The sequence below is a fragment of the Chlamydomonas reinhardtii genome, chromosome 1 (assembly GCF_000002595.2).
Source record: "Chlamydomonas reinhardtii strain CC-503 cw92 mt+ chromosome 1, whole genome shotgun sequence".
NCBI classification, from domain to species: domain Eukaryota; kingdom Viridiplantae; phylum Chlorophyta; class Chlorophyceae; order Chlamydomonadales; family Chlamydomonadaceae; genus Chlamydomonas; species Chlamydomonas reinhardtii.
In genome coordinates this window covers 2,774,205-2,799,985 of record NC_057004.1, presented here as the reverse complement: position 1 = coordinate 2,799,985, position 25,781 = coordinate 2,774,205, and the positions used below count along the sequence as shown (strand labels likewise).

Genomic DNA, 25,781 nt, shown 5'->3' with positions numbered 1-25,781 from the left:
CCCCCCACCCCACCCCACCCCTGTTCCCCAACCCCTGCCCCCAACCCCTGCCCCCACCCTTCCCCTGCCTTCCCAGATGCTCCGCTGCCTGCGCAACCTCACCTCCGACCCCGCCGTGCTGCCCGCCATCAAGGACGCCGGAGCCATTGCCTGCCTAGTGCCTTTCCTCGCACACCACCACACACCAGCCGCCTCCGGCGGCGCAGCCGCCGCCGCCGCCGTCGCGCCCGGCCCCGCCGCCGCCGCTGTTGCCTCGGCCCTGGCGGAGCCGGGCCCCAACCCCGGCAACGCGGCGGTGGTGGTTCCCAAGTCGGAGGTGCAGCTGGAGGCGCTGCACGCGCTCTACAACCTGTGCGTGTTCAACAAGCGGGTGCACCTGGAGGCAGCCGCCTCGGCAGGCATCATACACCCGCTCTGCGCCTTCGCGGCGCAGGGCTGCGCGGCAGTCGCCGCCACGCGCGCGCAGCGCGCGGCGCCTGCCGGCGCCGGCGGCGCCGGCTCCGCCGCCGCCGCGGAAGCGGCGGCGGAGCCGCCGCCGGAGGCGGCGGCGGCGCCGGCGGCGCCGCCGGCTGCCGGTTCGCCTGCGGCTCTGTCGGCTGCGGCTGCTCAGTGGCCTGGTGTGCGGGCGGTGGTTGTGCCGCTGCTGCTGGGCATGGTCACGTGCTCCAGCGCCACACGCAACAAGCTGTACGGCAGCCACGGGCTGGACATATTCCTGGCGCTGCTGGCGGACGAGGTGCGTGTGGGGGGGGGGGGAGGGAGGGGAGGGGAGGGAGGGGAGGGGAGCTCGGGTGGGAGTGACGGCACACGAAGGGGTGGCGTTGCAGGGGTGGCGGTGATGGAAGGACGTGCTGAAGTCACCACTCACGTCCGTAATCAGCATGCGGCGCATGTGAGTGCATCCCCGGCCTGCCCTGCGCCGTGCATCCCTACCGCACCCTTGAGCTGGAGCTACCGCGCCCCTCCTCCCGCCGCCTCACTCCTCCTCCACCTCCCCACCCTTCCCCACCCGCCCTCCCCCCCTGCCTCCCCCCACAGGACAGCCGCAGTGTGCTGGGGGTGCTGCAGGCGCTGGACAGCTGGCTGGCGGAGGACCACAGCAGGGTGGAGGTGAGCAGGGGCTGGGAGGAGGGGGGGCAGGGGGGAGGGGAGGAGGCAGGAGGAGGAAGGGGGAAGGAGGAGGAGGTGGAGGAGGAGGCGAGGCGAGGCCGGATGGGGGAGGAGGAGGCGGGTGGCAGGTGGAAGTGAGCAGGGGGGGGGGGAGCAGGGGGAGGAGGAGGAGGGGGAGAGGCAGGAGGGGGGAGGAGGCGGGTGGCAGGAGCAGGCAGGAGGAGGGGCAGGATGCCAGAAAGGGGGCAAGAGGGCGCAAGACGGCGGGTGGGGGGGGGCGGGGACACTGGCTATCGGTGCCGCCAAGACGGTCAGCACACCACGGGCAGCAGGGTGCAGCCGCCACACCGGCGCATGGAACATGGGGAGGGAGGTTGCGCGGGGCTCGGGATGAAGACTCTTCCGCCTTCGTCCCTCCTCCTCCGTGCCAACGCGCTGTGCTCCTCACCGCTCCTCACCGCTCCCCTGCTCCCCTGTCCTCCTGCCCGCCCCCCCCCCCACTTCGTAAACTTAATGCATGTAACCCCTTCCAGGCCCGGCTGACTCAGCGCGACGCGGTGGCGCAGCTGGTGGCGCTGTACGCCCGCAGCATCAGCGCACAGGTGGGCGGGGGGCAGGCAGGCGGGCGGGCAGGCCGGAGGCCGGGGGGTCGGGGCGGGCGGGCAGTCCCCAGCCTGTTGTACGGTAGTCACGCCGCATGCCTGGGACTATTCCCCTCCCTCCCTCCCTCCCCCCCCTCCAGGACATGGCCCAGTCCAAGCTGGAGGCGCTGCGCACCATGCTGGGCCGCTCCTCCAAGCTGGCGGTGGCGCTGGCCATGGGCGGCCTGGTGCCGTGGCTGCTGGCCATGATACAGCACGCCGCGCCCATCAACAGGGTCAAGATCCTGGACATTGTCAGGTGGGGGAGCCGAGTGGGGGCGGCGGGTGGGGGAACCGGGTTGGGCGGCGAGGGGCGGGATGGGAGGGGAGGCGAGAGGCGAGGGAGGATGGAATGGGGCATGGAGCTAGCCACCCATGAAGGCATGAAGGCGGCGGGTGGGGGCGGGGGGAGGGCGAGGGGCAGGTGGAGGGATGGAATGGGAGGGGAGGCGAGGGGCCGGGGGGGGGTGCAGACATTTGGCCCAAACTAAACTTGGCCCAAACTAAACCGAACCCAATGCAAAAGATGGGGGGATGTGAGGGGGCGGGGGATTAGCCGCCCATGAAAGGAGCTTAGGTTGACCGGGAATGGTGCGTGGCCGCTGGACCGGCCGGAACCGTGTTCCTCGAACCCAGGCACATAAACGTGCTACACATGCGATACAACACACGCTGCCACACAACCGCAGCGCAATCCAACCCAACTCCATGAAACCCCTACCCCTACAGGATCCTGTACGAGCACTACCCGCGGCCCAAGGAGTTCATCATGATGTACAAGATCCAGGACGTGCTGGCCATGCTGCTGCGCACGCACGGCCGCGACGCCGACGCCGTCATCCAGCAGGCGCAGCGGCTGCTGTCCGCCTTCGACATCAACGTGCTGCTGTGATGGGGGCGGGCGGCGGTGGGGGTGGCTGGTGGAGTGGGTGGGGGTGCTGCTGGAGTGGGTAGGGTTGAGTATAGGGGTGGGGGTGGGGAGGTGGTGCTGGTGCTGGTGCTATGGGAGGGAGGCAGGGAGGGAGGGCGGGAGGCCACAGTGCACTGTTGCTGTTTGTGCCCGGGACCAACGTGTAAGTCCGAAGTACCAGGGGGGGCCGGAGGACGCGGGGCCGGTGGGGCGGATGGGCGGCTTGGGAGGCTGGGTGCTTGGCGCGGAGTGCTTGGCGGGCGGCGGGGCGGGTGTTGGTGGTGGAGCGGTGTGGTGTGTTGCGAGGCCCGTGCGGCTGAGGCACGGGTTGGGGGCTGTCTGTGTACATGTGCACGGTGTATGTGCACTGCGGTGCGATGTGGTGCCGCGCGAATAAAGAGAAGTAGTGTAAGCCTTGGTGAAGGCACAGGTCGGACAGTACGGTCCATATCCTGTGAGTGGCTTTTGGGGGCGACAGGGGGCGGGGGGCGTGCGTACGTGCATACACGCGGCGGAGAGGCATTGAGGCAAGGCGGGCAAGCAGGCAGCCGTGGTGCGTAGCCGTGGACTCATGGTGATGACCCAACGCATTTTTTGGATGTCGGCTAAAGCGAGGGCCCGCATGGGGGGCACTCTGGTGCTTCCGTCACAGTCGCAGCAGGCTGGCGCGCGCGCGTGGGCGGGCGGGTGGGGGGGGGGGGGCGCCGCGCTTCGCGAGTGTGGCGAATGTTATGAGGTGGGCACGTGCGCGTGTCATGGTGCGCGGTACCATTGCACCCATTGCACGCAGCTTCGTGATTTGTTGGCCAAGGGCTCCGTTATATTCTAGTGTTGTACGTGGTGTTGAGGGAAGCACAAGATAGAGACATTGACACTGCAATCACGGAGTGTATTCTGTTGGTGGTGATTACGTACCGGTATGCACGGTGGCGGCCCGCAGACTGGGGCGTGGGGCCTCCACGAGGCTACACGTTGGTGAAGTGTAGTGTGCCTGTACGTGGCCCTTGACACGGCCGTCGGCAGGAGAGCAACCAGAGCATGCAGCGTGTTCACACCCGGAATCCACCCCATCCCTTCACGGCTTCACCAAACCGTGCACTGTGTCTGCGCGTAAAGCGTGTCTCAGCTGCTACAGTGGGTTAACAAGCAGCGGCTGGGCCAGGAGCTGAACCCACCCACCCCGCGTCAAGCCCCACGTAAGCGCCACACCCATCCCGCGTCAAAGCAAGGGTTACGCGGCAGGCCGGCAGCCTCACGCGTCCAAGCATGGGTACGCGGCACCCATGCCACGGGCTACGGGCAGTAGGGGGCCGTGGCGCCAGGCCTGAAGGGTTGGAGGGGTGCGTGTGCGTGTGTGCGTGTGCGATCCCTGACCAGGTTTATCGACGTGCTTGAAAAACGCAACACAAGCGAACAAGCACGTCTCAAGAGACGTCAAGTACTCGGATTCTCCCGTACTTCTGAGCAGCGCCCTGCGGCCTGACTCGCAGGCCTGTAGTTGGGGCCACAGTTAAGCAGGTACAGCAAGTGGCGGCCATGGTGTGAAGCAGGCGCGGGCGTGCAAGAGGGGAGTGCCGCTTTGAGCCCGTGCCATTATAATGCACGTGGGTCTCAACCCGACGCCAATCAATCGCTGACCGTGCCGCTTGTGGACCCTGCGTCTCTTGCCGGGACTTGTGTATGTAACATATTCATAGCATAACACTAGGAGGCACGGAGCGGCTGGCTCCGCACGGTCAATACATTCGACGACGATCGCTCACGTTGCAAGACTGGTTTACTTTCGTCGTTAGCTGACGTCGGAATCTTTCCTCAATCAAGTTGCCTGCCTTAGCGAGCTCGGTGAGCGAGCAGCGCGACAAGCCGGCCTTAACGCGGGAGACTGTTTTTGAGCTCACAGAAAACTAAGAAACGCCATGTTAATGCTGTGATATACACAGGGCTAAACAGGGTTCCGCACTGAGTCCGGGCTTGGCGGACGGCCAGGCAGCCCGGCAGGTCCATTTCCCAGTGCCTGAAGCCTCGGCTTGGGCTATATAGAAAGGCGACACGCGGGAAATGGCGAACCGCGGCCAAGACTGGAGAGGTGGACCGCCAGCTGGGCGCCAGGAGCAGGACGCTATCACGGACTCCGAATCAGAGGAGTCGGAAGACGCCTCTGGCTCGGATCAGGAGGAGCCAAGCTGGTAAGCTAAAAGCTCGGAACCCGGGGCCTCAGCGCCGCCCCGTTTTCGCGCTAGGGCGTGTCGGAGGCCCTTCTGAGCGTGGCTTTCCGCTGCAGGATCTCATGGTTCTGCAGCCTGCGCGGGAATGAGTTCTTCTGTGAAGTGGACGAGGAGTACATTGAGGATGACTTCAACCTGTCGGGGCTCAGCTCGCAAGTCCCATACTACGAGTACGCGCTAGACATGATTCTCGACAACGAGCCCCCTCACGACGTCATGCTCACCGACCAGCAGCACGAGCTGCTGGAGAGCGCGGCGGAGATGCTGTATGGCCTCATACATGCCAGGTGCGCGCGACCGTCCGCTGACGGTTCGATGGAGGTGCAAGCCCCAGCGTAACGGCTTCCTAGCACATTGGAGGGGGGCATAATGGGGCGGCGTGACTCGCCGGGGTCTGCCAGTCACGAGCACGCGGCTGTGCTGCCACACTTCTGACGAGGTTACCCGCTCGGCGACATCCTGCCTGTTCAGGTACATTGTCACGGCGCGAGGGCTGGCCTGCATGCTGGAGAAGTTTAAGAACTTTGAGTTCGGGCGCTGCCCGCGCTTCCACTGCGAGGGGCAAGCGTGCCTGCCGGTGGGCACCTCGGACGTGCCGGGGCAGTCCACGGTGAAGATCTTCTGCCCCAAGTGCGAGGTGCGTCGATGGGGCGTGGCGGGGGCATGGACAGGGCCGGGCCACCGAACCGAGCTAGCTGCTTGGACTTTGCAGGATGGGTTGTGTTGCAGTGCGGGCAGCGGGATTATGTGTGGCGCCTACGGTGCTGCCGCGCCGCTCTCTGCCCCGAAGCCGCACCCACCCCGCACCGCTGTGCCCACGCCCTCCCTCCCTCCTCACCTCAGGACATCTTCTACCCGCGCTCCGAGTACCAGTGCTCCATCGACGGCGCCTACTACGGCACCACCTTCCCGCACCTGCTGCTCATGACCTACCCCATGTACCGGTGAGAGCGCCCGGGCGGCGCGCGGCGCATAGGCACGCGGGCGTCTTAAAGGAAGCAGGGAGCCGTGTGCTTACACGACTCGCGTGTTCAGGAGCCGTTGGGGGGCATTCCTAAAATGCATAGCCGGGCGGCTGCAGCAGCAATACTGGGTGTGCGGAGCCATCAAAGACGGGTGTGTTGAACGGGCTGTCGCACCTTCCCGCCGCTCCATCCCTGGCATGCCGCAGGCCGCCCAAGAGCAACGATGTTTACGTGCCGCGCATCTTTGGCTTCAAGCTGCACCCCAGCGCCTACGGCAACCGCGAGCCGGCGCCGGCGCGGAATAGCCAGCGGCGGATCGCGTCGGCGCCGCGAGGGGAAGGCGCAGCAGCGGCGGCGGCGGCCGGGGGTGCAGCGGGCGCAGCAGCGGCTGCCGGCGGCAAGGAGGGGCAGGCGAAGGAGGACGACAGCTTGTGAGGTGGCGGCGGCTTGAACCGGGCGGGGCATGGCCTGGTGCAGGGTTGGGGCGATGGGCGTACTGGTGGTGTTAGAGCGGGTTGAACTGGTCAAGGCGGGCGGGGGGCAGGGGGTCCTCTCGGAACGTGTGGGCTGGGGGCTGGCGCGGGGCTAAAACTGTAGGTGGCGGGCGGTCCATGAGGGAACTGCGGCACCGTGTATTGAGCCAGCTCCCAGCTAGGCGTTAGTAATGTGAGTGTGTGCGTTTGTTTTGTGAGTATTGTGATGCTCGCAAGCCGCCTGCATGAAGGATTCGAGCAGCCCACCGGCCGTCGGCACGGGTGCTTGTGGGCGGCTGGAGCTTGGTGAGCGCTTGGCGCTGTGTGGAGCTGCCCGTTGCGCGTCGTTGACGGCGCATGAGAGCGTTTGCCGGCGGTTTGTGGCGTTTTGGCGCAGCACAACGGCATCCGGGTGCGGCGAGGCCGGTGTTGTCGCATGCATAATGCGAATCCGGCGACACTGCGCGAGTGGTCGGTCCCGGCTGGCCTCTGATTCGGATGGGTTCCCGAGCCGCGTACGGTTTGGGCAGATTGTGTCCGAAAACTGGCAGGTCACAGTCGTGAGCACAACAAAGGCGCGCTTGCGACAGGGACAGCATGTCCCGGTTTGTGGCCAAGGGAAGAGGGTAGGAGTATTGGTATGTGGACGGGTATGTGAAAGAATGTGCAGCGCCCGTTGGGTTGGCCAGGCGGCCACGCGTCTCGCGGGTGTGGTGCTGGGGGAAGGCTGATGTACAGGCGGCGCGCGCGTACTGGTCCGGACGTAGCAGTCTCGGTGTGCGGTACAGTACGGTATTGCAGCGGGTTGCCATGTAACCCGGAAGAGTTTCCAGCACGAGGCTCGCCGAGCCCCTTCCTCCGCCGCTGAGCCGTGCCTCCCCCCGGCTGCTGGGCTTTGCGGCACTACCAGCACACGTGTAGGCACCTTGGCTGCGCAGTGGTCCAGAGAGTACACACAACGTTTTTCCCCGCTGTCCTGGAGAGATTGAAAATCAGCGGTTGCGATCTAAAGCGACCTCGCGTGCCCATGCATAACTACATGCCCTTACCATCCACCCAGCGCGGCCGCTGAGGCGACTGTGGCGGCGGCAAGTGCGGCGGGCCGAGGGAAGGTGCGCGTGAAGGAGGAGCGCGGCTCCGAGCCGCTTATTCCCGGCCTGCCGTTCACGATTGAGGAGGTCCGCGGCGGTTGGCCCAATTCGTTGCAGGCTGCCTGCATGTCTGCTCTGGCCTGCACTGCTGGTGAGGGAGGGCGTGTGGGCGTGTGTGGGCACTGGGGCATGCGACGGGCATTGGGTCGGTTGCAGCCTGGCGGCTGGGCGTGTAGGCGGCGGGTGGTTAGCGCGAGGGCGGGTGTCACAGGCTCGCTGGGTAACGGGAGCCTAGGTGACTTGAACCGCAAGCACCGCACGGGCAGGAACGCGGCCTGCTCCACGCGGCACCCATACCAGCATACCGCGACCTCTCCAGTGCTTGATGCCAAAGTCGGCACCAACTGCTATTCCTTCTGTCAACTCACGCCCACGCACGACCACTCCACACGCACGCAGGCGCCCTGATACCGCTGCTGGGTGGCGCCTTCACCACCGACGCGCGCATCCGTGGTGGCGGTGGCGGCCACTCTGGGGCTGCTGGCCTTCGGCCTCATGGGCTCCGTGTTGGGCGGTGCCAAGCCCCTCATCGGGTCCATCCGGGTGCGTGCGTGCTTGTGCCTGGGCGGGTCAGTGGGTGGGCGCACGGCTGTGTGCGGGTTCCAGGGCGGAGGTCGGACTTGGGGCGGAGTTGAGGCGGGGGCGGGGCATAAGCACGCTGTTAAACAGGCAGGGATGGACGGCACACGCGGTAGGTACGGCAGGCATACCGTAGCTTCATGCAGCCCGCCGCAAACAACGAACAAAATGCTGTAGCCGCCGCACCACAGCCTTTACAGCCTTATGTCCGTACAGCCTTGTCTGGGGCCATCCATCCACCTACCGGCCCAGGGGTGCTCGCGCCAGCCAGCTGTGAGTGCACCTGGCTGCGGCTGCACGTTGCGGCCGCTTGGCTGGCCTGGCCCAATGAGTCGGCTCGCTGCCAGCTGCCTCGATGTGCCCCCACCTGCTGCGTCAGCCAGGACGAATGGCTCGCCAGTCGCGCCGCGCAATCTCAGTTACAGTAGTTTGTGTCGCGGTGCGCTTCGTTCTGCGGGCGCCGCGCAATGCCACGCACCGCCACTACCGCGCTCGCTGTCCCCATGCATGCATGTATGTGCCGTACGTATGACAGCGTACGTAGCAGGCTTTTGGACGCATGCACCCCAAAGCCCCTGCCGCCCAGGCGCGGGTCTGCTTGCCTACCGATGTGAACACGCTCAAAGAAAGTACTTGTTAAGGAATCGTGCATTCCGCCCTATATATCTACTGCGGCACAGCACTCCAGCACGTGCCGCGAACCGGGGTGAGGCGGCTCTCACGCCACAGAATTGGCTTTGCTCAACGACTCAATCCATTGGCTTAGCGCAATCAATGCAGTGATGGAAACGCGCATTCCACACCGACCCACAACAAACACGTCGCATGCATGCGTATGTATGGCTGCTTGATGCCCTAGATAGATGCTGCCCCGGCCGCTGGCCCCTCAGCCAGTCACCGTACTTCCGCGTGTCGATCGTGCACCCCCTAGCCTAACGCATCTATCGGTACCTCATCCATCCCACACCTTCCACAACTCTCGCCATGCATCCTCTGATCCGCCCCACACCTCCACTCTTCCCCTTGCCAGCAGAACCTCAACACGTGAGAGCCGGAGCACGCCGGCCCACCCCCACCTCAGTTGCCCCCGTCCTCCTCCTTCCGCCCAGCCATCACGCGCCGCCGGTACACGCGCAGGTCGTCGTGGATGCCCCTCCACTGGGGCAGCGGCACGCGGCGCACCTGCCGCCACTCGGGGTGCTTCCGCGAGTCCAGCTCCCACGTGGCGCCAGTGTTCACCACAGCCACCACCGTGTCACCGCGGTAGGCGGCTAGGCTGGCCTCGCCCATGTCGTGCCGCGCCCAGCACAGCAGCAGCGCGCGGTCGGGGCAGCCGCCGTGGCGCGCCAGGAACTCGGGGCCGTCACACACCTGCACACGCACGTGCGGCACATGGGGCACATGGATGGGGCACATGGATTGGGCACATGGATGGGGCACAAGTCCCGTGCTGGATCACCAGTGGATGGCTGGCGGCATGGTGGCACATTGGATATAGGGCAGCAGAACAGTGCCGGGCGGCGGAACGGAGAAGATGGATCAAAAGTGCAAGTATGTGTGCCTGCTGCTGTGTGCACGTGCGGCTAGCGGTTGTCGCCAGCCGTGCCTCCAGCCGTACGGGACATGACAATCAAGGCACACGCAGCGCATCAAGCAACCCGCTAGCTGCGTAGGCCCGCGTGGCACGCGTGGAGTGACAGCAGGCAGGCAGACTAGCTAGGATGGTAGGCACACACACACACACATGCACACATGCACACACACACGCACACACACACACACGCACACGCTTTGCTGCATCGCATACACTGTCTTTGCGCAACGTTTTCCTTGTGCTCTTTAACACACGCACACACACACACATACACACACACCTGCATGCTCTTGAAATATCGGATCGGCGGCCCCTTCGGCACCTCCGCATCCTCGCCATCTGCTGCTGCCGGCTCCTCGCCGTCCGCTGGCTCCTCTTCGAAGTGGTACTCGGAGTCGTTGTCCACAGCCACCACGTCCACGCCACGCAGCGCCAGCAGCCACGCCCAGTACCCGGTGCCGGCGCCCACCTCCACCACCCGGCCCCCCGACACCTGCGCAATCACCTCCAGCGCCTCTGTGGATGGCACCGCCCACGACATGTAGCGGACCGCTACCCTGTCGCGGATTAGCAGGCCCAGGGCTGCCCGGGCTTGTCGCATCTCATCGCTGGCGCTATCTTCGGGGCTGGTGGCCATAAGGTAGCGCGTCCACGGCTCCCAGTACTGGTGCAGCAGGACGTTCTCGGGCATGCGCGGCTGCGTCAGCCGCGCCAACAGCGCCTCCGGGTCAACCGGCGTGCCATCGTCGTCGTCGTCGTCGTTGGCTGCGGTTGCGGCGGCTGCGGTGGTTGCGGCGGCTGCGGCGGCTGCGGCGGCTGCGGCAGCCTTGCCATCCTCGCCGTCGCGGAAGTCGCTGCTGGTAGCAGCGGCCTGGGGAGAGAGGAGCGGGCGGGGGGGTGCAGGGTCGCGGGCGGCGCATGCACAGTCGTGGCGGGGTGCCGTGTTCTTGTTTGCTGGCGCCGGTGTGGCTGGTGACCCACGCCCGCTAGACACGCCTGCGCATTATTCTGGCTAGGCCGAAGTGCATTGCAGGCCGCGATGCATGGAAGCCCTCTAAGCATGGCGTTCGAGCGGGAGCAAGCGAGCGGGAGGCCGCACCTGGTCGTCGCTGCCGCCGCCGGTCGCGTTTTGAGCCATGCCCCGCCGCGGCTGCTGCAGATTGCTCATCACGCTTGACCCAACAAGGTTATTCCATGTCAGGCAGCTGGACAAGCCACCGCGTGTCGGGCATGCCGGGACCGAAACCTGCTGGCCAAAGCGGCGGCCGCGAGGCGCAGCCGCGGAGCCCAGCCGCAAATATTGCAGCAGCATGACTAGTAAGGACCGCAAATATTGCAGCAGCATGTCTAGCTAGTTGTAAGGACAGCAGGTAGTATGTGCGTGTCGTCAAAAGTAGCAGCAAAGCAAAGGGCGGACCGACTGGTCTCCTGGTGCGTGATCGGGATGCTGCACGACAAACACGCAGGCAGACCAGCCACCCTGTCCTACTTGCAGCGCCCGCACTGGATTGCAGAGTGCGGCTGCACGGCCAGCCAGCCAGGCCGCTGCCGGCGAGATGTAGCAGCTGCGGCCAGGCGCGTGGCTGTGGCCGATGGCACGGAGGCAGCCGCAGCGGCCCCGCCACCCGGATCGCCTGACGCGATCCTCTGCTACGCGCCGTCGCCTCCACGCGCCGCCACCGCCCGCCCCTCGCTCAGGGCAACTGCGGCGGCGGCGGCGGCGGCGTGCATACCCGCTCAATGCCCCCGACCTGCCCCAGCCCTGGTGCAGACACGGGCAGGACAGGACAGTCTCAGCCGGCGCAGCAGCAGATGCAGCGGTCGCTACGCACGGCTGCGGACAAGGGCCAGGCGCCACAGGGCGGGGGCACAACGGCGCCGCGCCTGCAGCCACAGGCTCCTGCAATTACCGGCAGCATCAGCCGCGCGGGTCGAGCACCGGCCCATGGCGCACATCCTGATGAAGCCGCCGCCCTCTCAAACGGCGTCGCGACCCGGCACGTCCGCGGGCCCTGTGGCGGGCTTGCGGGAGCTCCTGCACGTGTTGATGCCTCCTACAGGGGAGGAATAAGAGGCGCACGGCGCTGGCGGCGGCGCCACAGCCGCTGCCCCGCCTTCCGCAACCAGGCACGGTTCGGTCCGCCGTGTGAGGCCACTTGGACGTCGGCGCACCCACATTGGCTGCTCCCTGGCGCAACCGCGGTGGCATGTGAGGAGCCCAATGAAACGCAGCAGCCCGCACACACCCGAAAGGCAGGCACACGCCCAACAAGCAGGCACACGGCTGACGGAGAGGCGCTCGCTCGTTGCATTTAGAAAGCGCACGCACGCTTTCTGCTTGTAGCACGTAGCCTGGCAACTGTGACGCGCACAACTAGACACGCACGTGGCGTGTTCAGGTGCCCTCGGAAACGCGGCTGCCTCAAGTCGACGGCTGCGGCGTTGGGGCTAGCGGGGCCACCAGCCAGCGGCGGCGGCAGCGAGCGTGTCTGTCGCGGGCTCAGCCCTCACCACCAGCAATACCAGAAGCGGCAGCACCAGTAGCCCGTTCGGCCGGGCGGCGGTGACGGCGCTGCGGTAGTCCTACGCCCCGCACATGCAGCAACTGTTCCAGTGGGCGGACGAGGGAGCCTTCCCGCAGCCGCCGCAGGCGTGGCGGACTGTGAACGGCTCTAGCAATGGCAGTGGCAGCCTGAGGTAACGGGGGCAGCGGCAGTGCGGGCCCTGGGGCGGCTGGCGCTGTGATGCCGGTCGTGTCATGAGCTGGGCTCCGGTGCGAGTGTGGACGTCTGTGCTTGCATACCAGGACACTGGCACGAGTACGGGAGAATGGGTTCTATCCAGAACCCATCACGGCACCGACAGGAACGGTCCCGAGACTCCCGACAGGTGCGGTGAGCACTCGAGGGCCCGGTGTCTGAGGCACACAGGCGGAGAAAGTGTAGACCGTGGTGCAGCAGCAACATGTGCGCACGGATTGAGCTCAATGCACGAATATGAACATGTGTAGTTCGAGGGGCGCAAAACATGTCGGCGCAAATCACACGCACTTCAAATCTTACTTTTACTAGTGTGGGCTCAGCGACCCGCGTCGGCTCAAAACTTCAATCTGCTCCGACCTGGCGGCGCCTTTGTCAACGGGCCCACGAATGACAAGCCCTCTGTCAGGGCGGGCCCGGACTTTGCGCTGGTGGGCGCACAAAGGGTGAGCCGGTGCACTCGTCCTGACGTGTGGCAAACTGCAGACTGCAGACCCCGGCATTGACGTGCTTGAAACAACGCAACACGCACAAGCGAACATGACGATGTAGAGCCAAGGCCAGGAAGCTAGCACAAGCAAGAAGAAAAGCGGCAGACTCGACGTGCTGGCCTCTCACTCTCAGTCCCTCACCGACACGTGGCCGGGCAACTGCCACGTGGATCACCTTCATCCACCCTGCCCTGCCGTTGCAAATTGTTTGCCATCTTTTGGGTTCTGGGAATCAGCTGCACCCTGCGGGACTTCAACCTGCCTTGACACCGTCCCATCGCACATCCACCCTCCGTCACACATTCCTGACACCACCGGTCCGGTCCACCCACCCACCCCAGCTCCAGCTCCACCTCCTCACAGCCTCGCACCGTCACCCCCTCTCGTCACCACCTTGATCTTTAGGTGTGCACCACAGCCCCACCCCGACACCCCTGTTCATCCCTCCTCCGACCAAACACCGACATCCTCTACCCTCCGCCCCCCAATCGCGCCTCTTTCCCCCTCCCCACTGCAGCACCTCCACCGCAGCCGCCCTACTGCTACTGCAGCGGCCGCTCTACTGCTACTGCAGCAGCTCCTGCATGCTGCTAATGACGCGGAAGCCGTGCCCCGCCGGCAGCGCCTTGTTGCCGGGCCGCTCCACAAGCACCGCCCGCCAGCCCGCCGCCGCCGCCGCCTGCGCCTCCGCCAGGACGTCGGTGGCGAACAGGATGTCGGAGGGCGAGTCCACCCCCAGCGACAGCGCGATGTTGCTGTAGGAGCCGGCCTCGGTCTTGGCGCCCGAGGTGGTGTCGAAGAAGCCGCACAGGTAGGGGCGCAGGTCGCCCACCTGCGGGGGGTGGTCGGAGGGGGCGGCTTGCAAGGTGAAGACATTGGGAACAGAAATGGAGGGGGAGGCGAGGACAGGGCAGCGTGTGGCTGTGTCAGGAAAGGGAAAGAGGGAGGGGCGCAAGAACGCGGCCCGCATCCAAACGGTAGCTTTGTCCCGGCGGCGGCATGGACGCTGAACCCCCCCCCACCCGCCCTTTCCAACCCCAGTATGCACCTGACCGCGCACAGGCCTCCCCGCACACCCACACTCTCCCACCCGTAACCCAACCGCACCCGCACTCTCCCACCCGCACCTTCCACCCTTCCACCCTCCCAAGCCCCCTCTTGCTCCTCCCACCGTACCTTGGAGTATCCAAAGAACAGGCGCTGCGCCTCTCGGCTGCCGCTGCTGTAGATGTAGGTCTTGACGCCGGCGCTGCGCCACTCCACCAGCGCGTCCGGCACGTCGCGGAACAGCTCGGCCTGCAGCGCGCCGCTGGAGAAGCCGGAGCGCCAGATGTGGCCCTGGCGGGTGGGGAGGGGGGGGTTACATTCATGATTAGTTAAGAAAGTGGTAGACGGTAGACCATCTTGCGGAACATGAAGGCGGAGGGCGAGGGAGGGGGAGGGCGGAGGGGGAGGGCGGAGGGGATGGAGGGCGGGGGCGAATGGGTGGCGAGACACCACTGAAGAAGGGGCGGCCGTGATGCTGCCCCGTACGTACTCCGCCCACATGCACGGTGTTGTGCTCCTCCCGCCGCGCCCAGCGCCGTCGACTGTCGGCCATGGGCCCCACACACAGCGTCTGACGTGTGTGCATACCACACAGGCACACACACACGCTCATCCCGCAGCCCGGCTGTCCTTTCTGGCTATCCCTCCCTCCCCCGTCCCCCTCCCCCTCCCCGCCCCCCCCCACACGCCGCACCTGCAGGTTCTTCAGCGCCGTGACCTTGCGGTCAGCCGCGATGGCCGCCTGCACCCAGCCCGCCACCGCCTCCACCACCGCCGCCTGGCCCGCGCCCGGCTCCGGCACCGCCGCGGCGCCGGCGCGGCCCTCCGCCACGTCGGCGGCGGCCTGTGTGCGGATGAGGTCGATGTCGGCCTGCGTCTCGGCGGCATCGTAGGTGGACTCGAGGAAGGAGCGGCAGTGCTGCCTACGAGGGTTGGGGTTGGGGGTTGGGGTTGGAGCTGGGATGGGAATGGGGTACACTCATGACAAAAGAGGTAAAGTTGTAGCCATGGTGTGGTGGGATGTGGTGGGGTGGGGGTGCGCCTTTACACCCCCGTGTTGGAAGGGCCGTCTCAGCAGAGACCAAGCAATTGTGCTACGGTGTAGTTGGATATGCCTAGTCGCAGCAGGGGCAAGATATAATACCCGTGCAGGGTAGTGCAGGGCAGGCCGGTAGGGTAAGTCCCTACTATGAATGCGGATGTTACAGAGCGGACAGTCCCAGCACCCGAAGACGCCTACTATGCCGTGCATGGAGTTGTACAAAGCGAGGAGTGAGGCAAGGGCCGCCCTCACGCAATCTGGTGCCGCATGCCCCAGACGCCCTGCACCTCAACAGTTGCATTCTCGGAGCACTGATTGCAAAGTGCGCGTGCTGGGGCCGGGGGCCGGGGCCAGCCCGCGCTGTCTGCAACCACACTGCGCGCGCCAGTGGGAGGCGCGTGTCGCCCAGGGCCGGGGGACCTCCACCCAGGCAATCAGTACCGGGTTGCTGACGGCCTGTGGCGCAACCCGCGTCTCGCTGCAACTGAAACTGCGGCTCACGCTATCTTATATTTCACTTCAAACCTTATGGACCCAGCCCCACCCGCCCCGACCCTCCAAACCTTGCCGCCCCTCACCCCCTGTCATACATTCACTCCCTCCGCCTCGGACGGCCACTCCCCCCTACCTTTGTACCTGGCTACGACTTCACTTCGTAAACTTAATGCATGTAACCCCCCCCCCCCCGCGCGGGCCGCACCACTCACTGCGCGTAGGGGAACATGACGTCGGCCACGTAGCTGATGGGCGCCACAGTGCCCTCGATGTCCAGCACCACGGCGGCAGGCAGCCTGGGTGGGGGTTGCAAGGATGTGTGGGGGTAGGGTGGGGTGACTCGGCAGCAAAGCCCGGAAAACCCGTTCCATTGACGCCATATGACCGCCACCCTGCCAACCCCACCCCCGGGACCCCACCCCACATTACTCCCACCGCCACCCTCCCCGCCCCCAGTAGCGCCACTGCCACTCTGCCGCACTGCACTCACGCCGCGTGCCGGGTCTTGGCCTTCTTGGCGGCCGGCTCCGACGCGTGGCCGTTGGAACCGTTGGCGGCGGCGGCGGCGGCGTCAGCGAAGTTGGGCGGCGGCGGGCGGCGGTAGTCCAGCCCCATTCCGTGCATGCGCACTGCTGCCTCAAACAGGTAGTCGTAGCACTCGGCCTGCGTCTTGGCCTGGATCCAGTCCTTGCCCCACACGTACACACCTGGTGGGTTTGGGGGGTAGCCATCCATGGGATGGTGTGTATCAAATATGAAGTGAAGTGCCGACGGGGAGGGGGGTGGGGGATACGGGGAAGGGAGGGGCAGGGGAGGGCGTGGGGAGGTTTGGTATGCGTGACCACGTACAGCTCGCAACCAGACTGCCCACCCCCTGTTCATCCACACGCCTTGGCCCTCCATTGCCACCCGGCGCCTGCTGCCGACCCCCCCCCCCCAGTTTGGGCTGGTATCTACAAAACCCCCCCACCAGATGAAGGTTAAGCTCAAACCTCCTCCTCACTTTGGCATGTACTGGGTTGGAATTAACCTTCCCTTTGACCTGTTAACCCCGTTGACCCACACGCCCTGCCCCTCCATTGCCACCTGCCGCCTGCTACCGCCCCCCCACCACCCCCTCCCCCACCCCCCCCTCCCCCACCCCCCCTCCCCCCCCCCCTCTTCGCCTCACCGTGCCTGCGCACCAGCACCGCGTTGGCCTGCGGGTAGTCGGCGATGGCCTGTCGCAGGCGGTCGGTGAGCTCGCACTCGCGCGCCGTGTTCTCAATCACCGGCACCACACACTTGCCGTAGAAGCCGTGGCCCTCAATGCCCTGAGGAGGCAGGGGGGGAACAGGGCGCGGTCGCGGCGTGTGGGTGCTGGCGGGTGTGTATGTGTGGGTGTGTGCATGTAGGTGCGGGTGCAGACCGCACGCCCGCCGGACTGCCGCCGCGATGCGACCAGACCACGCCGAACTCCCTCCGAGCCCCCCACCCCCATAACTCCTTCCGAGTACCGGGCTGGCTGTGCGCATGCGCTTGCCTCACACACCGGTACCCGCCTCGCCACCCACGCACCCCTCTCGCCCTGTCTGGCCGCATCTTCCTCCCCCGCCAACCCTTCCACCGAGCTCCCCTCCCCCACCAGCCGCCCAACTCCACCCAGGCTTCAAACCCAGCTTCAGTCCGCCGTTGTGCGCCTCGGCTTGACAAGGAACACGCGGCTATCTCTCCCTCCCCGCAGCCCCAGTTTGCTTCTTACCCTCACTGCTCACGCGCATGGTTGCAAAAAGCGCCCAGCTCCCCCCCCCCGCCCCCTCCCGGCCCCCCGGAACGCCCCGCTCTGTGCCCCGGCCCCCGCGCCGCCCCCTCCCCCCACCTTGATCATCTCCACGTGTGTGATCACGAACTCGGATGCGGCCGGGTCCAGCATGGTGGCCAGCACCGCGTTCATGGAGTGGCTGTGAATCACGGCGCCCGCACCGCGCAGCTCGTAGGCCTGGGGGGGGGGAGGGGAGGGAGGAGGGAGGAGGGCAGGAGGGAGGGGGGGAGGGAGGTGTGGAAAGAGGGAGGGGAGGGAGGGGGGGACGAGGGGGGAGGAGGGTCGCAAGCATGTCCCTGGAGCGTGGCGCGGCGGCACAGCACGGGCGGCGCTGTGTTAAAGAGCACAAGGAAAACATTGCGCACGGGCGGCGCTGTGTGTGTTGGAGTCGCTTGTGATGAGACAGCGGCGCGCGAGAGACAGGGGAGACAGCGCGAGGGCAGGCGGGGGCGCGGGCGGCACCGGACCGCACCTACGCGCTACGGAGGTCCGCAAGGCAGTAGCAGCCACCCGTGACCCACACCCTTCCAACCCTGGCATCCACTCTCTGTCGCCCTGCCTGTTCCCCCGGCACACGCGTGGCCCGCTTGCCCACGCACCGCCATGAAGAGCGAGGAGCACTCGCTCAGCTTGGGCGGCCGGTTGGGCGGGGGCTTGGCTGCGGGCGTGTGGATGATGTCGCCCTTGCTGTCCAGCACAAACATGTCGTCCGGCTGCATGCGCTCCTTCTGCACGCCCGACGGCGCCATCACAATTTCGTCGCCAGCCTTAACGGAAATGCCACCGCCAGTGCCCGACACCCAGCCCTGGTCGTAGAAGAGCCGGCATAGCTCGCAGATGAGCGTCTTGGCCTCGTCAACTGAAATGCCGTTTGATGACATATTCGTGGTCGCTAGGTTCTGGATGTGTAGGTTATTATATATGGGTCGCGAGCGCGGGTCGAGTAGTGCGCGGATTGTGCCAGTTGTTGGCGGCGAGTGGAGCCTGGTCCAGACGCTGGCAGCTCTAAAGTAGCTGCAAGGTAGGCGACGCGCTATGAGTGCGAGCATAAAAGCGAGTTATGGCGCGTGGGCGTGGGAGTTCGCTGCCCTCGACCTGGCACGGCACATTGTGGGGAGGCCAGGCACGCAGGCCTCGCAACTTGTGCCCTTGCAATTTTCCTTGCCCCCAACCGCGTCCCATCCATATCTTGGGGAATTCTTGTGCCTAGCCTGATTGGCCTAGCTGCCTCCAGCAGGCACGCGCCCCCCCTCACCCAGTCCCACTTCGAGCAGCGAGGCGCAATAGTTTCCCACGTGCATGCACGAAGCTGACCGAGAAACGTAACCTCGCGATTGCCTGTAAAGTAGGGCTCCTTGAAGTTCCTGTTGTATGCTGCGCTAGCAGAAAGCGGCCTATGCGTGATGCCCCGTTCTCTAAACCCTTCAGGGCAGTTGCCCCGAGCGGTTGAGCCCGGGTCAGCACATTTCATGGAAGCGGCCCACTCCGTCCTTCCCTCTGTGCATCCTGTTTAGTGCTGAAGAGTGTTGGCTGATGCGGTCTGGGTAAGGGCGGGGGGAAATGGTAGGGGTTTAAAGCGGCAGAAGAACCTTGGCACGCGGCATGGGGGCACCAATCGCCAAGGGAGGGGCCCGCACAAGTGCGTGAGCGTTGCCACAACCCAATCCTGCAGTTTTTTCTCGCGAAATTCAACAAAATGGCAGCTAGCATGGCCGCTACTCAGCAGCGCCTGGCGCTTGGCGCCAAGCAGGCGACCTTCGGCCCTGCCGTGGCGCCCCGCTCGGCCAAGGCTAACGCCAGCGCCAAGCGCTTCAACGGCCTGGTTGCTGAGGCCATGTCGAGCTGCATCCCGGTGGTCTCCAGCTCGCGCCGGTGAGCTCAAAAGTGCAAGGCTAGGTCAGCATTTTGGGTTCGAGCTCGAGCTAGCGCGTTGATCTTACGGCATCGCCTCGCAGGACTGCTGCGGCTCGCGCGCCGCTGCCTGCTCGCTCGTCGGTCGTGGCCCAGGCCACCGCGGACGGCAAGTTCGACTATGATCTTGTTATCATCGGCTGCGGCGTCGGTGGCCACGGTGCCGCTCTGCACGCTGTGGAGTGCGTAAGTAACACTAGGAAGATTGACCGCTTTATTCGGGCAGGGAGCTACAATTGAGCGTTGATAGCCCTGGCGCGTGTAACGCTTTCGTGTGCAAGGATAGGGCAAGCGCGAGCGTGTGCAACCATGGCAGGTTGGGACTTCTAGGTCCAAGACTGGCTACCAGGCGCTTGCGTTTGTGTCTTTCTAGGACGTGGCGAACCCGGGTGCACCAGCGCACAATTCGTGGTCCGCATGCGGACGCGCCTCGCAGCCGTTGGGCACCTGTGGCGGGCTCACCATGCGTAAATGTCTGTAGGAACACGCATGCTCGATGTGGGTTGCGCTCGTGGCCGCCCAGCCCCCCGCTGCGCATTCACAACACCCCTTCGCGAGCCTCTCTCGCGCCCCCAAACCCATCGCCCCGCCCCTCCTGGCGTCTCCCTCGCTGCTCCCCACAGGGCCTGAAGGTGGCTGTGATTGAGGGCCACGACATCGGCGGCACCTGCGTCAACCGCGGCTGCGTGCCCAGCAAGGCGCTGCTGGCGGCCTCGGGCCGGGTGCGCGAGATGCGCGACAAGGCGCACCTCAGCGCCATGGGCGTGCAGGTGGGCGGGGGCTGGGGGCGGGGTGATGGTGGGGTATGGGAATGGGGGGCGGGGTGTGGGGGCGTGGGAATTGGGTGGACGGGGGGAGATAGGGGCCGTGTTGTCGGGTGTGGAGTTGGGTGGGGTGGAGGTAGGGCGGGGGTGGTGCGGGGGTGGAGGCGGCTGTGCGTACTTTTTAGAGAGCAAGGGGAGGGGAACTGAGGGGTTCCGCCTGGTGACGTTGGGGGGGTTGGGCAGCGGTGTGGCAGATGTAGGGAGAAGCCAAGCGTGGCAGGTGGGGTGGGGCGCCAGGGAAGGCAGCTGCAGCAGTGGAGATGGCTGCGTGCCCGGCGGCGGAGGGAGCAGACCAGGTGCCGTGGTGCCGCTCCTGGATGCTCGGGGCGGCACCTCGCCGACTGCAAGTTGGCGGGGCAGCAGCAGCGCCGGCAGCAGCAGCAGCAGCAGCAGCAGCAGCAAGGACGCCTTGGCCTCTGGCCCAGCAGCGGAGGGCGGCAACAGCGTGTCAGCTCACCTCTCTAGCAGCGGCGTTCCCTTTTTATCGGGGCAGGGGGAGGGTCCTGTGTTTTCCAACCCCAGGTGTGGGGGCGGCAGCCGAAGCGCCGCGCCGCGAGTTGCACAGCGGGGCGGCGCACGGGCGCGGCCACTCCCCCCACTCACCCCCATCCACCATCCAGCACTTTGTCATCTCCATGGTGCACTTCCACCCGCCCCAACCATCTTCGCAACCCCTGCTGTGTCCGCCTGCTGCCCCGCCCCCGCCGTCACCTGTTATATAACCAGGAATGTACCCCCCCCCCCGCCCCGCCCGCTCAGGTGGGCGCCGTGTCGTTCGACCGCGCCGGTGTGGCGGCGCACGCCAAGGACCTGGCCAGCAACATCCAGGGCAACCTGAAGCGCTCGCTGGAGAGCATCGGCGTGGTGGGTGCGGCGGCGGAGTGGTTGGGGGGGGGAATGGTTGGGGGAGTGGGGCACGGGGGAGGAAGGTGGTGGGTAGCGGGGCTGGAAGATTGTTGTTGGAACGGGGTCTGGAGGGCGCCACGAGGCGGCTGGGCGTGGCGACCGGGCTTGGCGGCGCCGCCCCACCGTACTAATACAAGTGCCGGCAACATGCAGCCGGCCCCTGCCACCACCGACCGCGGGCACCGGTGTAATATCCCAGCCCCCACCCGCCCCCCCACACAAACCTCACCTGGCCCCCCCTCGGCCCGCCCTGCCCTTCCTCTCCTCGCACCCGCCCCCCCACCTACCCCCACACACAGGACATCCTGACCGGCCAGGCCAAGTTCGTGGGCCCCCAGAAGGTGCGCTACGGCCTGCCCGGCCGCGTGGACATTGGCGGCGAGGTGACCGCCCGCGACATCATCATCGCCACCGGCTCCGTGCCCTTCGTGCCGCCGGGTGAGCAGGGCAGAGGAGGGAAGGGGAGGGCAGAAGGGAGGGGGGAGGCAGGGAGGGCGGAGGAACTATGCAAAGGAAAAGGAGGCGGCGGACGCCTCGCACTGGAGGACGCGAGGCAGTGGGGACTGAGGGACTGGGGGAACGGGCACGGGGGAAGCGCGGGATCGGAGGCGCGACGGGGGAAGCGGGCCACGGCTGTGGGAAGGGGCAAGGGGCATGCTGGGCTGCAGCTAGACGACCGCCGGCGCCCCCCTCCCACATTCCGCCATCCCGTCTCTCTCCTTTCCCCACCTGTGTTACCGGCTGTACCTTCTGTTGCACCTCTCCTCCCTAACTCCTCTCAATCCCCAACCCCAATGCCCTTACTTTTGCCCCTGCCCAATGCCATTGCCCTAACCCCGCACCCTTCCCTCCCTCCCTCCCTGCCCCCCTCCCTCCTTTTAGGCATCCCCATTGACGGCAAGACCGTGTTCACCTCTGACCACGCGCTCAAGCTGGAGTGGCTGCCCAACTGGATCGCCATCATCGGCTCGGGCTACATCGGACTGGAGTTCAGCGACGTGTACACGGCCCTGGGCACAGAGGTCACCTTCATCGAGGTGAGCGGAGGAGCGGCGGGAGGCGGGGCGTATTTTTTTGGGGGGGGAAACTGTAGATACCAGCCCAAACTAAACCAAACCCAATGCAATGGAGCGAGGAGGAGAGCGTGGCCGATGCTGGACAACGGAGTGGCACGGGGGCTTGGGGAGGGGGGGGGACAGCCGTAATTGGGTAGATGGAATGAGTACAGCACAAGGGGAGCGGGAGGGAGGGGCGAGCCGTGTGGGCGGGGAAGGGCGCGGCTGTATGGGGCTGGGTGGGTGGGTGGAGGGCGACAAGGCGCGCGCCGGGAGTGCTCGGGGATGATAGGTTGGTGGGGTGCCAGTGCGGCGTGTAGGCGCCACGTGTCGGACCCCGTCAAACTACACTTGTACCAACGCCGCCGTCTGCATGTAACGCATTGCCATGCCGCTACCGCCCCACGAACGCAACCCCTCCACCCAGTCCAGCCCCTCAACCTCAACCTCCTCTGCCCACCTTGTCCTGATCCCTCCCACCCCACCCTCCCCCTAACCCCCTAACCTCCAGGCCGTGGACAACCTGATGCCGGGCTTTGACCGCGAGATCGCCCGCCTGGCGCAGCGCCTGCTCATCAACGGCCGCCCCATTGACTACCACACCGGGGTCATCGCCTCCAAGGTCACCCCCGGCGTGCCGGGTGGGTGTGGGGTGGAGCGGTGGATGGGGCGGGGTTGGGAGGGTTAACGTTGAACCAATCCCGTAAGGAAACAGTCGCGCGGCAAGGAGAACTGCAGCTGCATAAGCGAGTCGTTGTACATCACCGTGTGTAGTCGGGCGGGCTTGGGCAGTGGGAGGGGTTTGGGGGGGAGGAGGAGGTGGGGCGAAGATTGGGACCGGCAGCGGCCGTTCAAGGGGTTTGACACGTGGCTGTGGGGCCCCCACCCAACATGTCAGCCTACCCCTCTTCCGCCATCCCCCCCCCCACCTCCGTGACGCCACACTTCCTACCCACCTCTCCACCCCCCCGTCCCGCTGCGCCCATTGCTCCAACCCCACAACCCCACGTCTCCCTACACAACCCCATAAACCCTATACTCTCCCCCCTGCCGCACAGGAGTGAAGCCGGTTGTGATTGAGCTGACCGACTTCAAGACCAAGGAGAAGGTGGACGAGATCGAGGTTGACGCCGTGCTGGTCGCCACCGGCCGCGCCCCCTACACCAACGGCCTCAACCTGCCCGCCATCGGCTCCGCCACCGACCGCCGCGGCTTCGTGCCCGTCAACGAGAAGATGCAGGTGCGCGTGGGTACACACACGGTGTCCGCCTATCCCTCCCCTTTTGTTTGACTCATCTTAGTGCTCGTGACTCATGAGTGAATGCCTCCTCCCCCGGCCACCCCCCCCCGCAAAGGTCCTGGACACCGCCGGCAAGGTGGTGCCGCACGTGTACTGCATCGGCGACGCCAACGGCAAGTACATGCTGGCGCACGCCGCCTCGGCGCAGGTGAGCAGCAGCAGGGGGGGCTGGGGTTGGTGGGTGGACAGCGGACAGGGCGCAGAAAGGGCTGGGGGAGGACTCGCGTGCGACGTCCGGACGGGTGGAGAGGGCTGCAAACAGCAGCCGCGGCCTTTCCCACACCCGCGGCACGCTCCTCACCCCTCCTCCCCTCCTCCTCTCCCCATTATGCCTGGCTACAACTCCGCTTCTCCTTAGTGAAGCATGAAAATAACCCCTCCTCCCCATTCCCCTCCCCTCCTCCCCTTCGCCCCCTCTCACCCCGTCCACCCCCTACACAGGGCATCTCCGCCGTGGAGAACATCTGCGGCCGCCCGCACGTGGTGAACCACCTGTCGGTGCCCGCCGCCTGCTTCACGCACCCCGAGGTGTCGTTTGTGGGCGTGACGCAGGAGCGCGCCGAGGAGCTGGCCAAGGAGCAGGGCTTCAAGCTGGGCGTGAGCAAGACCAGCTTCAAGGGCAACTCCAAGGTGGGGGGAGGTGTAGGAAGGGCAGGGGAGAGGGAGACGGGGGTGGCGCGAGTGGGTACCTGGGTGGGAAAAGGCCCGCGGCTAGCTGGGTGGGAAGAGGCCCGCGGCTGGGCTGGGCGGGGGCTGGGATACGATGGGGATGGGCTGGGCGGAGTGGGTCTGCTGCCCTTCCCTCGCTCGCTGTACCCTGGCGCTCCTCTCCCCTGACCGCGCCCCTCCGCCTCCGCCCTCCTGCCATCCCCCCCTTCATCAGGCTCTGGCTGAGAAGGAGGGCGACGGCATGGCCAAGATGCTGTACCGCAAGGACACGGGCGAGATCCTGGGCGTGCACATCATCGGCCTGCACGCCGCGGACCTCATCCACGAGGCCTCCAACGCCATCGCCACCGGGCAGCGCGTGCAGGTGCGAGGGTGAAGAGGGGGTGGGGTAGAGGGGGTGGTTGTAGATACCAGCCCAAACTAAACCAAACCCAATGCAAGAGAGCGAGGAGGAGAGCGTGGTCGATGCTTGACAACGGAGTGGCACGCGACAGTAGTCCCCATTCCCGAAATGCACCGAGTTCCCAGGTTCCCAGCGAAACATCCCGCAAACCGGAGGCGATGAGCTCGTCGGTCTTGTGCATGTGGGCGGTGCTGACGGTAGCCGCCGTCGAAATGCCACCCAGGCTCAAACACACACACGCACGTTCTAACTAGCAATGCAGACTAGGCACACGTTGAATACCCACCTAGAAGACATCAAGGGTGGGTGGACGAGTGAGCTGGGGGGGGGGAGATGGGGGGGGCGAGGGGTGTGGAAGGGGGCCAAGGACACGGGGGTGCGAGGCTGGGTGGCACCGGAATCTGTGGTCTCGCACTGCAAGTAGTGGTGAAAGGTGCACGGCAGTTGGTTTGGCCGTTTGGGAAACACCATGCTCACAATCCCACCTCGCTACCTCTTCGCCCCCCGCCCGGCCCCCCAGGACATCAAGTTCTGCGTGCACGCGCACCCCACCCTGTCCGAGGTGCTGGACGAGCTGTTCAAGGGCGCGCACGTGGAGGGACCCGCCGCCGCCGGCAACGGCGCCGCCAAGGCCGCCGCCGCGCCCAAGGCCGCCGTGGCCGCGGCCTGAAGGCCCGAGCCTCCGGCGGTGGCCGCCGCCGCTGATGCCGTCGTCGCCGACACCAACACCGAGACCGAAACCTCTAGCGTTGTGGATGCGGAGGAGGGGCAGCGGGAGCAGGGAGAGGCGCCGGCGGCGGCGGTGGTGTGGGCGGCGGCGGCTCTTGCGGGGTCGGAGACGGAGGGTGTGGCAGCAGAGGCTACGCACCGCCGGGAGGGCCTTGAGGACGCAGATGCAGATTGTGTGGGGGACGTCAGCGGCAGCAACAGCAGCGGCAGCAGGGGTGCTGGGGAGCAGGGGGACGCAGTTGGTGTTGAAAACGTGATCGCGGGGGGTGTTGGGGAAGAAGTTGAGGAGGGCGCCGGCGAGGTGCGGACGGCGCCGCCCGGCAGCAGCACGGTGCCGGAGCGCGCCGGCGCTGAGGCCGCCGCTGAGGAGGAGGAGCAGGGCAGCAGCGGCGGCGGCGGCGGCGACAATGTTGCGGCAGCAGCGGCGGCAGCAGCGGGCGCCGCGGCGCCGTCAGCGGGCGGCGGCGACGCCGATCTGTCGGTGCGCCTGGAGGTCAGCTTTGACCCGGTGCCGCCGGGCGCCGCGGCGGCGGCAGCTGAGGTCGTGGCTGCCGCGGCGGAGGCCATCGTGGAGGCAGAGGCGCCCAAGGTGGTGGCGCTGGCGCCGCCGGCGCCGCCGCCTCTTGCGCCGCCAGTTCCGGCAGTTGAGAAGGACCTGCCCGTGGAGCTGAGGCCGCAGGGGCTGGACGCAGTGGCGGCGG

The 25,781-nt window shown here is 66.3% G+C and overlaps 5 protein-coding genes across 6 annotated transcripts in view; 3 read left to right on the top strand and 2 right to left on the bottom strand.

Moving 5' to 3' along the window:
- The window catches only part of CHLRE_01g016570v5 (uncharacterized protein), a 12,436-nt gene extending 8,697 nt beyond the window's left edge, over window positions 1–3,739 (top strand). The window contains exons 14-18 of the mRNA XM_043058404.1: window positions 77–736; window positions 1,039–1,110; window positions 1,644–1,712; window positions 1,853–2,010; window positions 2,481–3,739. Of these exons, the coding sequence (XP_042928318.1) occupies window positions 77–736; window positions 1,039–1,110; window positions 1,644–1,712; window positions 1,853–2,010; window positions 2,481–2,643 (1,122 nt within the window). The 3' untranslated portion in view covers window positions 2,644–3,739. The remainder of the gene's footprint in view (window positions 1–76; window positions 737–1,038; window positions 1,111–1,643; window positions 1,713–1,852; window positions 2,011–2,480) is intronic.
- A 624-nt stretch (window positions 3,740–4,363) lies between these two features.
- CHLRE_01g016556v5 (uncharacterized protein) lies at window positions 4,364–7,152 on the top strand. The gene is made up of 6 exons (XM_001689869.2): window positions 4,364–4,503; window positions 4,602–4,847; window positions 4,943–5,173; window positions 5,358–5,523; window positions 5,730–5,830; window positions 6,058–7,152. Exons 2-6 carry the CDS (start codon window positions 4,720–4,722, stop codon window positions 6,284–6,286), a joined length of 855 nt encoding a protein of 284 aa, XP_001689921.2. The 5' UTR covers window positions 4,364–4,503; window positions 4,602–4,719; the 3' UTR covers window positions 6,287–7,152.
- Window positions 7,153–8,461: 1,309 nt separating this feature from the next.
- Window positions 8,462–11,013, bottom strand: CHLRE_01g016542v5 (uncharacterized protein). 2 transcript variants are annotated; one of them, XM_001689423.3, is made up of 3 exons: window positions 10,748–11,013; window positions 9,929–10,519; window positions 8,462–9,425 (listed from the first exon to the last, which is right to left on the bottom strand). In XM_001689423.3, the coding sequence occupies exons 1-3, from the start codon at window positions 10,958–10,960 to the stop codon at window positions 9,132–9,134; spliced, it is 1,098 nt and encodes a 365-aa protein (XP_001689475.2). In that variant the 5' UTR covers window positions 10,961–11,013; the 3' UTR covers window positions 8,462–9,131. The 2 variants fall into 2 exon arrangements, with proteins under 2 accessions (XP_001689475.2, XP_042928317.1); XM_043058403.1 differs by lacking the exons at window positions 9,929–10,519; window positions 10,748–11,013 and having other exon boundaries at window positions 8,462–9,502.
- Window positions 11,014–12,471: 1,458 nt separating this feature from the next.
- Window positions 12,472–18,323, bottom strand: CHLRE_01g016528v5 (uncharacterized protein). The gene is made up of 8 exons (XM_043058402.1): window positions 17,883–18,323; window positions 17,341–17,460; window positions 16,654–16,795; window positions 15,973–16,189; window positions 15,695–15,778; window positions 14,640–14,868; window positions 14,075–14,236; window positions 12,472–13,730 (listed from the first exon to the last, which is right to left on the bottom strand). The coding sequence occupies exons 1-8, from the start codon at window positions 18,162–18,164 to the stop codon at window positions 13,464–13,466; spliced, it is 1,503 nt and encodes a 500-aa protein (XP_042928316.1). The 5' UTR covers window positions 18,165–18,323; the 3' UTR covers window positions 12,472–13,463.
- Window positions 18,324–18,463: 140 nt separating this feature from the next.
- Window positions 18,464–25,749, top strand: CHLRE_01g016514v5 (uncharacterized protein). The gene is made up of 13 exons (XM_043058401.1): window positions 18,464–18,827; window positions 18,956–19,155; window positions 19,239–19,380; window positions 19,818–19,964; window positions 20,778–20,882; window positions 21,224–21,362; window positions 21,807–21,961; window positions 22,491–22,620; window positions 23,038–23,219; window positions 23,335–23,427; window positions 23,721–23,909; window positions 24,163–24,312; window positions 24,872–25,749. The coding sequence occupies exons 2-13, from the start codon at window positions 18,980–18,982 to the stop codon at window positions 25,019–25,021; spliced, it is 1,758 nt and encodes a 585-aa protein (XP_042928315.1). The 5' UTR covers window positions 18,464–18,827; window positions 18,956–18,979; the 3' UTR covers window positions 25,022–25,749.
- Window positions 25,750–25,781: the final 32 nt, after the last annotated feature.